General features: G+C 39.9%; 1 protein-coding gene across 1 annotated transcript in view; it reads left to right on the top strand.

The window, feature by feature from the left end:
• Positions 1 to 2,802: 2,802 nt before the first annotated feature.
• SPTBN5 (spectrin beta, non-erythrocytic 5) overlaps positions 2,803 to 12,453 on the top strand; it is a 99,109-nt gene continuing 89,458 nt past the window's right edge. Inside the window, exons 1-6 of the mRNA XM_051622012.1 lie at positions 2,803 to 2,913; positions 5,445 to 5,612; positions 6,882 to 7,001; positions 7,786 to 7,943; positions 8,578 to 8,806; positions 11,526 to 12,157. Coding sequence (XP_051477972.1) covers positions 2,803 to 2,913; positions 5,445 to 5,612; positions 6,882 to 7,001; positions 7,786 to 7,943; positions 8,578 to 8,806; positions 11,526 to 12,157 — 1,418 coding nt within the window. The remainder of the gene's footprint in view (positions 2,914 to 5,444; positions 5,613 to 6,881; positions 7,002 to 7,785; positions 7,944 to 8,577; positions 8,807 to 11,525; positions 12,158 to 12,453) is intronic.

Raw genomic sequence — 12,453 nt, 5'->3', positions numbered from 1 at the left:
TACTTGGGTAACAACCCTTTTTAAAAAGAGGAGTCCACAGACATTGTGAGAACCATCTGACAAACTCAGAAATGGCGTGATGTTATACCTATATGGGTTAACTATATGGGATTATTACATGATCACACCTCTGGTAAAGGCAATTCTTTTAATATCTTCTGCTCACCAGATAAAATAGACAGTGCTGAAGTAGCCCAAAAGATCAGAAAATATTGTGAGGTTTTTCTTTATAGTTCCATCTCATACTTTGCAAATTTTTCCTTTTATAAGGTTTTCATCTATGTTTGTGACCCTTCCCTGTGTTGTTGTTGAACTGTCAGGCTTCAATGCTGTCCTTGTTTTGAATAAGTCAAGCACTGGGGGTTAAGAAACATCTGCAAAAAAAAACACAACAAAAACCACAAAATGCAGTAACAAATTATTGCTTCTGCACCTCCCACACCTTTTAATCTTGTAAAATGACAACATTCTTAATATTTTTAAGAGCATGGCAAGCAACTTCCCATTTGCATTGGCTGCTGTTGTTAGTTCCTTGTTGCTTGTCTTCTCACACTAGGACAGGTGAAGGTTTGGGTATTTTCAGTATGTTTTATGAATTAAAATATCACAGAGCCCACAGTAGCTCAGATCCAGGCCTTTGCAAAATGGACACAGAATATTTGGGAAAGAGGTCACCTGGCTCCACACCTTTGCAGTTCATCAGGTTGTTAATTTTTCATTCCCTTCTCTCTTTGCAGTGGATTGACAGCAGTAGACGTTTCTCCTCTTCCACCATTACAACAGGTTTCCTGGTTTTGGTGCTAGGCTGATATCCAGGTAATACTTGTAATTATGGCAGTAGTCCAAGTAGATGATGTTTGGTCACTAAATAAGTCTGTAGCTATGGGTTTTACACTGCTTTTTAATTTTATTTTTTGTTGTGGTTTGGGCCCAACACGACAACAAAGGAACAGCCTCATGGCTGCTCACTCAACTCCCCACACACACAATGGGATGAGGAGGACAAAGCTCATGGGTCGAGACAAAGGGCAAGGAGGGTTCTTCACCAATTAAGGTCACTGGCAAAACAGACTCAGCTTGGGGAAAAATAATAATTTCACATTAATCCAATGCACACAGGACACAGACAACACACAGAGCAGGGCTTGCATATGTTACCCCCATCCCTCCCTTCTTCCCGGGCCCAAATCCCTTTGTTCCCGGTTTCTCTCCCTCCTTCCCCCCAGGGGCACAGGGGGACAGGGGATGGGGTTTAGAGTCAGTTCACAGGCTGGTGGCTCCTGCCGCTCCTTCCTCCTCAGGAAGAAGGATTCCTTACAGTCCTTCCCTGCTTCCCCACGGGGTCCCTCCCATGGGAGAGAGTCCTCCACGAACCTCTCCTTCATGAGTCATTCCCATGAGGTCCAGAGCTGCTCCAGCCTGGGCTTCCCACAGAGTCACGGGTGCTTCGGGAACAAAATCTCCTAGCGCCGGAGTCTTCCACAGCTGCGCAATCAGAGTCCACAGGCAGCAAATCCTCTGGCCACAAAATCCAAGTCCAATAGCCAAGTTCACCCCTCCTGGCATCTTCAAGGAATGTTTCACCACGTTCCTCCCTGAGTGCAGGCGGACAGCTGGCATCTCACCATGGGTTACAGGGAAACTTCTGCTTGGGCACCTTCTTCTCTTTCTTCCTCACCAACCATCAGATCTCCTTCCCCAGCATTGGTCTCCTTCCCAGCACAACTCTTCTCCCCTCAAGTGCTTCCCTGCTCAGCTCTTATCTCAGTTCTTTTGTATGTTACTCACAGAGGTGCATCTATTGTCCCTCAAATGGCTCCTTGGCTTGTTTTGGAGCAGGGCGAGCTTCTCAGCTTCTTTCCTGTGGCCCTTCACCGCTACAAAAAAACCCCACCAAACCAACCAGAACAATTTTTCTAAGTCATTCTCTTGCCTTCATAACAGCAAGATCACTGCTGTTACAGATTTATGGCATAAGACAAATTACTCCAAAGGAGTTGTGCACTTGAGCTGAAATCCAGCTTGTTGTGTCTCACGCTGTAAAGGGAAGACTCCTCTTTTCTAGTTTTCCTGAACTACAAGCCTGATTTTTCATTGATATGGATGAGGTAGACAAATCTCAGCCTATAAAAGAAGAGTAACACTTCCCAGTTGCCAGCCCAGGACCTTATCCATGTGATTATGAACTTGTGTCCCTGTCCTTACAGTGACAGATATGCAGATACTGGACTCATGAGAGGAAAGAATATAGTTGGTCCATCTCCTTTCTAAGCAGCTATTTGATTTCTGTTGGAAATACTCTGGTCTGAAGGCCAACAGCAGCATCTCAAACAGTCCTCAGAGAAAATAACTCACTTTCAAGCACTGCATTGGAAGCGATTTGCAGATCTCTTTTTTTGGCAGGGTCTAATACCAGTTCTCTGTCACATGCTTCCAGCACACCCAAGGGAGTTACTGATGCTTTCCAGATCATGGTGCTCCTCATGGCATGAAGTAACTGGAAAGCGACTGAAAGAAAGTAAAGCTGCATAGATACGAGTCACATTTTCATCTTGAAACTAGAGATAGATACATTTTAAAAGAGAGACCTCAAGCAAGTTAAAAATAAAGTTGAACGAAATTAAAGTGCAAAGTACAAACAAAAAGAAATTAAGGAATTATACTGGATGTGGTATTGAATTTTGTGTCCATTTGGGCTGGGTTCTGTACATACACTGGGCATGTTACTATTTTTAGTACCTGACTGGGCAGATGTCTTCAGCACTGAGCACCTCACTACAGTTTCTAACTTCCTAGGTGACCATGGGTACCGAATATGAAAAAGATCACATAAAAAAGCTGCAGGAGCAGCGTATGTCCATGCAAAAGAAAACCTTCACCAACTGGATGAACAATGTCTTCTCCAGGAATAATGTAGGTAGCTCCTTAAATTTGTGGATTTTAAAATGTTTTTTATTTATTTCACCCACTGTATTCTTTTTGTTTTAATGCTATTTTTTACATATTTTCCTGAGTGTTGTTGTTACACGTATATGCAAGCAAGGAAGGCTTTGACTAAGCAGAGTGCTCCAGCCTGTATCTTTTATCTTACATCCATCCCCCCTGTTCGTGTTACCAGTTCTTGCTGAAATCAGGGTTCCCTTCATAACCCTGTCATTGTGATGTCCACTGTACCGTGGTACTGTGGTGATCATATCAGAGGAAGATCTTTATTTGGTCTTCTTTTGCCTATAAGTAAATCATGTGCAGATGTCTGGATTTCCCCAAACAATGCTATTCTTAATTGCCTGCCCAAAATCTAAGACCTTCTGCTTTGCCTGATCAGTCCAGCTTGAGTTGCTGTTCAATGGCTCTGAAAAAATAGGCCTTAAGTCTAGCAAGTTTAGACATACTACCATGCAAGTACAGACCAGTTTGTTTTCAGTAAGTCTCAAACTACCAAAAAGTCTCAGAGCTAGTGTACAGTTGATTATTGTGTACAAGATAACTCAAAAATATTCCAGCGGTGTCCAGACTTACTGCAGATAAACTAATTTCAGGCACAAATTATGTAGCTGTGTTGCAGTAGGGAATGACACTATCCAAAACCAATTCCCTTTTCTAGAGTCTTTAGTTTATATTAAAGAAAGTGGATCTTGGTGACACCAAGCAGGACCAGGCTTCTTGTTTCTATTCTAGCTCATCACTGTTATATGATGCTTCAGTGCTAGATGCATTTCTTTCAGTGTAATGTTTTAAGTTTATGATTGGTGCAAAGGCAGCCTGAAGCAAAACAAGGTTAAATTTGTTATTCTTACTAGAAGAGTAGAACTGCAAGACTCATTTTGCCATCTGCAGAGAATTAGGGTTTTATGGTACAGGAAATTATTTCTATTTAGCTACAAATATATGTGAATATATATACTTTCTCATTTCAAAAACACCTTTGAGTTCAAAGATTAAAATGTCAGTCTTAGCTATATGCTCAGTACTTACTCATGTATCATAAAATCATGGGGGGAAAACTTGCAAGAGCTTTCCAAGCCATATATAGTAAGAAATGGTGCAGAGACCAACAGCTTAGCATGGTCTTCTCAGCAGGGCAGTCTCAACTTTTCAACACACATTTTAACATGATTGAATCATACCACAGGATACTGCAGTGTTCTCAGTTGCGCTGATGACTACTTCAAGTCTAGCACTATATGGGTGTTATTGGATTGAATTTGTTTAGCAAGCTATGATTGGTATCTTTATGAGAGGAATGATTCAACACAGCTATTAAAACTATTGCTGGGTGAGGCACAAAGCAGGTACATGAAGTCTGTCTCTTTAAAGATCTAGATGGAACTATTCTTCATTTATGGAAAGGTCACAGAATGTAACAGCTTTAACTTTTTTTATGGTAATATGCTATAGGCAGAAATTTAAGGTCACTTAATATGCAAACCCAAATAAAGTTAGCAACTAAACAGGGAGTTTTTCATTGAGATAATCAGAGGAAGTTACACATTTTTTTTCCACACACAGTATTGACTAAAAGTCTCTCTGAGTTGCTTTTATGCTTTCAGTGCTCTTTTCTTTCTCTGGAGAAAAGATCTGTTAAACTGATTAATAATTGGTCAGGAATGAAAAAGTGCATGTCTGTTACTTGTGCTCTTCCCCCTTCATGTAACTGTTGTCTGAATTATAAAAAATACTACTACTACAGATATTTATTTCTTTTCAAGACAAAAAGATTACTTACCGTGATTTCAAAATCAGTAAATTATTGTTGGGAGTGTGACATGGTTTCAATGTCACTTCTTGATCACTAGTGTCATAAGGCCAAAAGGAAACGCCCAAGGCAAGCTCTTGTTGGGTCAGAGTACACAGTATGTCATGTTTATCACCAAAGCACTGAGTGACCTCACTACTGGCAAAAATGAAATACATTTTTGTAAAAGATCTCAATCTTCCACTTAGTGTGAGACTGGCTAAAAACGTGGTGATTTTGGGTGGTAGCACAGGTCTGAGCAGGATGTAGCAGACTTTGTTGAGACTATGTAGTAAAAATTGAGTAATTGAATGGGTTTATCAGTTCAATTTTAAAATGAGATGCATTACTCAGAAGAAAAAGTTGAAAAGATTAATTTAAACTGAAATTAAAAATGTCAACTCTTCCAAATGTTTGATTCTGAAAACACTGGGGGTTTTATGTTTTTCAAAATCTCCTGCTTTTTTTTGTTAGTTGCCAAATGTGGTAGTTGTGGCTCTTTTTTAGCTTCAGCTTACTTTCATAAATAATGTCAGTCCTTCTGAGCATCCATTTTTGTAAACTAAGATTCATCACTTCTTGCACATAGGCACTGTCATACAGAAGACTCAGTGAAACAGGCATGAATGTGTTATTTGGTATTAGAGGTAGAAGGTTCTGTGGACCAAACATTCAGCCAGGGTCTGTATTGTCTGACTGGTATTTGCAGGTAAAGATTGAGATACAAGATATTTACACAGACTTGAAGGATGGCATCTCCCTCATGCAACTCCTGGAGCTTCTCTCTGGAGAAGCTTTGCCCAGACCAAACAGGGGAAAGATGAGAGTGCATTTTCTGGAGAACAACAGCAAAGCCATCACATTTCTGAAATCCAAGGTAGGTTAATATTGATATGAGATATCACAATATCTTATGTATGCTACTTATTATAGTATTATATTCATTATGATTTCCCCTCAAAGACAATTTAAGATATTCTTTGAAGACAGGCCAAGGGTTTTATTAAAAGAAGAAGTTGAATTTCTTTGTTATTTGAATATCATGACTTACAAAGAGCTAACATTCCCACCAAATGAGTCACACCTAAATGAAAGTGTACTGCATTTCTATATCTTTCTCAATGTTATGTTTTCCTGGATGCTGGGGGAGACCAAACATTATTAGGCAAAGGTGAAGGTACGTGGTATAAAAGGAGATTTTTAGAGCTCTAACAGTTTCAGCAAATCATTGCAGCGGCTTTATTTATTCCAGTTGTGCCTTCATATTTCAGCTAAAAGATAGTGTGTGATGTATTTTCTTTTCTAAGCAAGCAACTTGTTGTAGACCTCTCTGGAAGAACCATCACACAAAACTGTGCTATGAATTCTGAAGAAGCACAGGGGTTTCAAAGCAGTACACGTGGAAAAGCTTATGTTGTCTGGATTTTTGCTTATTACAAAATCATTGCAATACAACATGGGGCTTCCTTTGACACATGCCTGCTAAGGGTACACACTGTGTAAGGCCCAGTGGTAAGTGCACATCCAGGCTCTGCCAGCTGGACCAGCCAACCATCACTTGTCACATGAATTCAGCCACCAGAGATGGGATCAAGTAGATAGCAGGAGTTAGTATAGCAGATATGCCTTGTTGGCATCAGCTACAACCCTGTTTGCTGCTCAAATACAAGGCAGCCATGGCTTGTTTACTAGGGTGTTTATACCGCTGGGTGAACCCAAGAACTACATTCTGACTACCTGGCTGGAGAGCAGACAGAGGAGATGGTATCTGAGTTTGCCCTGCCACCACTCCTTTGGAGGAGATGAGCACTGAATTGTGTTTCTTAATGTTTAATTCTTAGTTATCTTATGTTTCTTTCCTTAACCACCCATTTTCAAAGCCCTTACAGGAACTTTAAATCTTTGAGACCATGGTCCCTTTGCCATGCTTTTGCTGAAACTCATCCTTGGTGCACGTAAAAACTAGAGTGTGGACACGGGAGCTTGCAGGTAGATAGACAAATGAAGAGATCACATAAAACTTGTTTCCTTAAGAAAAGAATCTGAACAGCCTCTTCAATCACAGCTTGTTATTGAAGATAACAGATGCCTCCTTCAGAGAGCTGGACATAAGTACTTGTATGCTGAACGGATATTGGTTTATTAGCAGGTACAAGTAAAAGTGATTGGTCCTGAGAATATCGTAGATGGTGACAGAACCTTAATCCTGGGACTTATTTGGATCATTATACTTCGATTCCAGATTTCGTCTATCAAACTTGATAAGGTAAAACAGTGTCTTTGTCTTTTTTTCCTGATTAGAGTATTTCAGAGGCTCTCTAGAGTTTCAGGCCAGCAAGGACCATTTTGATGATATTTTCCACCCATTTTGATGATGCAGGTTGCATAATATCACCCATCATTCAGACAGCAATTTATAAAAGTAATTGAATCCATTTTATAGTTTCTCAAAGAGACAGAAAATAGTAACTTGAAGATAGGATATTCATGTTCCTCACTCTCTTCCACAAACTTTTTGTTGGCTTTTGGCTCCAGAAATAATTTCTCTGACAGCATTTCTCTCTAGATCTGAACTGCATACTTCTCATTTGTTCTTTCTCTGAAGAAAAGTATTCTTTTAAAAATTATTTAATATGCACTCTAAGTACATGAAAGATAAGATCCTATGAAAGTATTAGGGAATAAAAGTTAATAATTTCTAACATTAGACCTTGATTCATTATATTTTGTTTCTGACTTAGATCACAGTTAAGGAAGAAAATAAATGGAGCTTTGTTTTCCAATTTATTTCTACAAACCTTGCAGAAAATAAACATTTAAAAACTGCATTTTACATTACAATTTCTGAGTTAATTCAGTTTTACTTTAATCGAAAACTTCTACTTTCATGTTAAGTAATTTTTCCTTCATGGCAGATACAGTCTGCAAGTCATGACTTTGAGGCTATTTGTGAATAGGACAGAAGTTATACAAAGTAATCTTTGGTAACATAAGTGCAAACTTACTTTGATATGTTTTTAACACTGATTTTTTCTTTTCTCTCTTCACAGGAAGAATTTGGAGGCAGAGCTGAGGCTCTGTTTGCCAATGAAGCCTTGCTACTCTGGTGTCAGCATAAAACTGCCAGCTACTCCAATGTGAATGTGAAGGACTTCTCTAAAAGCTGGAGTGATGGGCTGGCCTTCAATGCACTCATACATGCTCACAGGTAAGATCTGATTGGTCAGTTCAGGAAGAGTTGCTCATTGCTGTTTCTAGCTCCAGCACAAGTTGTTCCAGTGTCTGAATTACAAGAATTTGTCAAGAGATGGTCAAATTCTCCCTTTGCCGTTTTTCACTGAAGACTGTCCTTTCTTAAATGGATATTCTCTCTCTGAGGAAGGAAGGACCAAAAGGTCCTGCTTGGTATTTCCTTTTGTTGGGCCTAAAATTGAATTTCCAAGGGAATATTACACACTGAAACAAGTATGGCCATTGTTTGGCTGTATCTTCTGACAGGACACCACTGTGGGATCCTGTCACTTCCCCAGCTGGGAGTCACCTCCCTTTTCAGAAATGCTTCTCTAGTGGACTTCGCTCTTCACTCATCAGTGAAGAGAAGACATAAGAGAAGGGCAAAGATTCGCTGCTAGTGGTACTTCTGTTTCATAAGTGAAAATATTCTTCATGTTATATAGGCAAGGGGTGATGCTCTTGAATGAAGCCCAGAATCAGATAGAGTAGTTTCAGCATTAGTGTCACATTCTTTAGTCTAATAAAGAGTTTATGGTTTATAATCTGAAATAATTTATTATAACCATAAATATGTCTTCCTCTCTGCCCCTGCTCTTCTCCCTGCTCAGGCCTGATCTTATCCACTACAGCTCCCTGAGGCAGGACCAGCCCATCAAAAACCTGAACAATGCCTTTGATGTTGCTGAGAAAGAGCTAGGAATCAGCAAACTGCTGGATGCTGAGGATGTGGCAGTACCTTACCCAGATGAGAGATCCATCATGACTTACGTGTCACTCTATTACCACTACTTCTCCAGACTGAAACAAGGACAGACAATACAAAAGCGACTTACAAAAGTAAGTGCATTGCTGTTTTCAGAAGTTAAAAGTGAAATATGTAAAGCTGAAGTTATGTTGAAAATGTTTTTTTCTTTTTGTGCAAGCTCAACTTCAGGGTTGTTTAAACTGAATCAAATGACACAAGCATTTGAAAGACCTTTTACTGTCATTTAAATCTTCTACAGACACTTCTCAGTGTCTGTAGACTCTCTGATCTCTAAAGAGGACTGCATTTATCTCACTGGAAATTAATCTGGTTTTGACCTCACAGTTTCAGTTTGAGAACTAATGTGGCTCCAAGACAGCTTGAGGCACACAGATCTCATTAATCTTGGGAGGATTATAACAAGGCAAAAGCACACCTAGTCAGCAATTTTCTGATTTAATGGGGAAGATGACCCCTTATTCTGTGAGACTGCTTTGGATTTTTGTTTCCTGTGAAAATCCATATCCTTCCTTTCTAACTCCTTAATCAGGTACAAAATGAAGGGGGAGGGGGAGGAAAAAAAGGCATGGGAGTGACTTCAAAAGAAGGGAAAAAAACATCAAAGCTATTATTTTTTTCCAGTTTCTATGCACATTTTGTCTCGTATATGGTCATGAGTTATGTTAAAAACTACTTGCATCCTGTTGATGGAAACCGATGGAAACTTATGGTTGTTCCACTGAAGATCACTTTCCTTAGAGAGAACATATTTTGTATCTCTAGAATAACCTATTCTGGTTTTGTCAAAAATGCCAAACAAATAGCCAGCAGAAAACTACACACCCAGGGTGGGTCCTAGTTGAACATCTGGACTCGGTCAACTACCTGTGTACTTGAGAGAGGAAATATATTACTTAATGGAAGGCATAAAAATTCAACCTAATACTTCCTGGTGGTGACAAGGTGAAAGGCTTTTGCAAAGCAGGGTTTGCTTAGCTAACAAAGTGGTCTGGGACAAGAACACAATGACCCCCAAACATGTGTTGGTAACAGTGATGTTCTCTGAAGAAAAGCATTAGATGAGAGCAGGATTTGGAATTTGGTCAAAGATTGGGCATCAGTGAGGAGAGTAGGAGGATCTGCCTGGTCTACATGACAGACTGGATTTTGGTCAGGAGATGTTACTTTTCTTCTGATAAACCTGAAATAGTCCTTGGGTCACCAAGCACCTATTAGAATAAATATAAGGATCAAATAGACCATACATTTTTTATTATCGGAAAAACCAGAATATTTCTTACTCTATCCTTTTTCTGTTCTTGTCATGAATCACTGTTTTTTCCCATTTTTAAATGTATATTCTTTTTATTTTCTCTCTTTCTTTCCACTTACATGCTTCTTTTTCTCGTTTTGCCTCCTTCCTTATTTTCAGCCTGCCTTTAATACTTCATTCTGTCTTCCTGCATCTGTAGCACACACAGACACTCTGAAGGAGAATGAAACAGCTGTTAATCTCTTCATGTCCTTAGTCCCCTCAAACAGGCAGCTTTGAATTTACTAATAGGATCGAGGAGGGAAGCCTAAATGTGTCAGGGAAGCCTTTAAGTTCAGACTGAGTGACCATGACGGCACAGAAAATCAGCCCAGGGAGGTAAATCTCCTTTCATTGTCCCATGTGAGGTGACCATGCATTTGCTAGGATCTTTTAGCAAGAACTGAGTACGATGGCAGGAAACACACAAGGGAGCCTTGTCACCATGGGCTGCTTTTCCTGCACTAAAGGTTGGTGCTGCTTTACTCCTCTTCCAACACTGTGACACTTACTCATTGCCAAGTGCTCTTTCTGGTAGGTCAAAGCAGATTACCACTTGCAGGGACTGGATCTTTGCTCAGTGCCACCTCCTTCACTGCCTGTTCATAGCAGGCAGGCTCAGGGGAATGGTAGAGCTAGACACCATTGTTCAACCTTAAACCTGCATCTGCAGAAGGGCTACTAAGTTAGGGTGAGCAAAAATATAAGATAAAGTAAAAAGACAAAAATGGAGGAAAAAAAAGTTAAATAGAAAGAAAGTATTACTTTATTCTAAGATTTTTTATTTAATCATGGATTTAATTCTAAACGTTTGCTCCAACGTTTACCTGAACTTGATATAAAGGCAAATTAGACCACAAATTAAAAACATAAATATCCTGGGCTTGGAAAATTTGTATTGAATTAGAGTTAAAATCCTTACCAAACCTCTGTTTGGCTACAAGACATTCTCTAATAATTTATATGAAGAAGAACAGTTCCAGCAGAAGGCATTAAGAAGGGATTCTATGACCACAAAGTGTTGTGGGCATGTGAGAGAACCAGGACCTTGTCAGAAGGTCTCCTACAGCCTAAAGTGGTGATGCTAAGAGGGTGTAATTGCTTATTAGTGTTGTGAAACAGAAAATCTGAACCCTCAGTTTAGGATTCTAGCTTCTAGTCAGCCGCAAAGGAACTGCTGACAGTCTCCATGTACACACTGTTTATTCCAAAATTTACCTTTCTTAAACATAGACTCAAATGAGATGTTAAATAATATTTATTAATCTGTCCTTTATGGAAGGTTATTTTAGGATTTCACTTGGCCTCACAAGTGACAATTATCAACACATTGATGTAAAAATATGATGACTGGCAACCTGCCTGTTAAATACTATTTTCCCAAGACAAATTAATGTATTTGAATCTTAAACTTGGTTTATGAAGATGTTGTTTTCTCTTCACCAACCCTGCTTTATTCTGCTTCTTATGGGGCTTGTATCTTCATATTTCCATCACAGATCGTGTTCTTCCTGAAGGAGATAGACGACTTGAAGCTTCTATATGAGCAGATGGTCTCTGACCTCCTGAAATGGATTAAACAGAAGGTGACGGAACTGGATGACCGTCACTTTCCCAACACTCTTCAGGAAATGTGGCTGCTCATGGCCAACTTCAAGACTTTCCGCACTGTGGAGAAACCCCCTAAATATCAAGAAAAAGGCGTGATTGAAGCTCACCTCTTCAACATCAGGACCAAGCAGAGAGCAAACAACCAACGGCCATACTTGCCCCCAGAGGGGAGGATGCTGCAAGATGTAGAAAAGCACTGGATTATCCTGGAAAAGGCAGAGCACAACCGAGGAAAAGCGCTGCAGAAGGAGATGCTGAGGCTAGAAAGGCTGGAACAGCTAGCCCAGAGGTTCCTGAAGAAGGCAGCCCTGCGTGAGTCCTATTTGGAAGACATGAGGAAAGTGATTGGGAAACAGGACTTCTGGCCAGAGAGCGCAGACAGGATGGAGGCTGCCAGCAAGAAGTTGGAAGCCATTGTGGCAGATGTACTTCCCAGGAGGGAACGTTTCACAGCTTTGGATGAAATGGCCGCAGTCATCAGCCAGGAGAACTATCATGGCAAAGCTCAAATCATGAAGAAGTGAGTGACAGTTGTGAGACTCTGTAGTGGTGGAGGTTTAAATTGGTTGAGATTCTGTGATGTGGTGGAAAAAAACGAATTGCAGTTATGAATCATACCTCTGCTCCTTGTGAGTAGAACTGACAGGAATTTTTTCTATCTCTGAACAGTTTCAGCAGATGAGGCTAATGCTTCAACATCTTCAAACTTTTTTTTTTTCCTTGAATGATCAAACTCTCAGACTGATTTCTAGTGAAAATTAGATTTAATGTATTTACATTATATATGAAAACACTTGTTCTGCCCCAAATCCTGTA

The sequence above is a fragment of the Apus apus genome, chromosome 5 (assembly GCF_020740795.1).
Source record: "Apus apus isolate bApuApu2 chromosome 5, bApuApu2.pri.cur, whole genome shotgun sequence".
Lineage (NCBI taxonomy): Eukaryota > Metazoa > Chordata > Aves > Apodiformes > Apodidae > Apus > Apus apus.
Note: the sequence above shows the minus strand (reverse complement) of the source record. Positions and strands in the feature narration are given on the sequence as shown.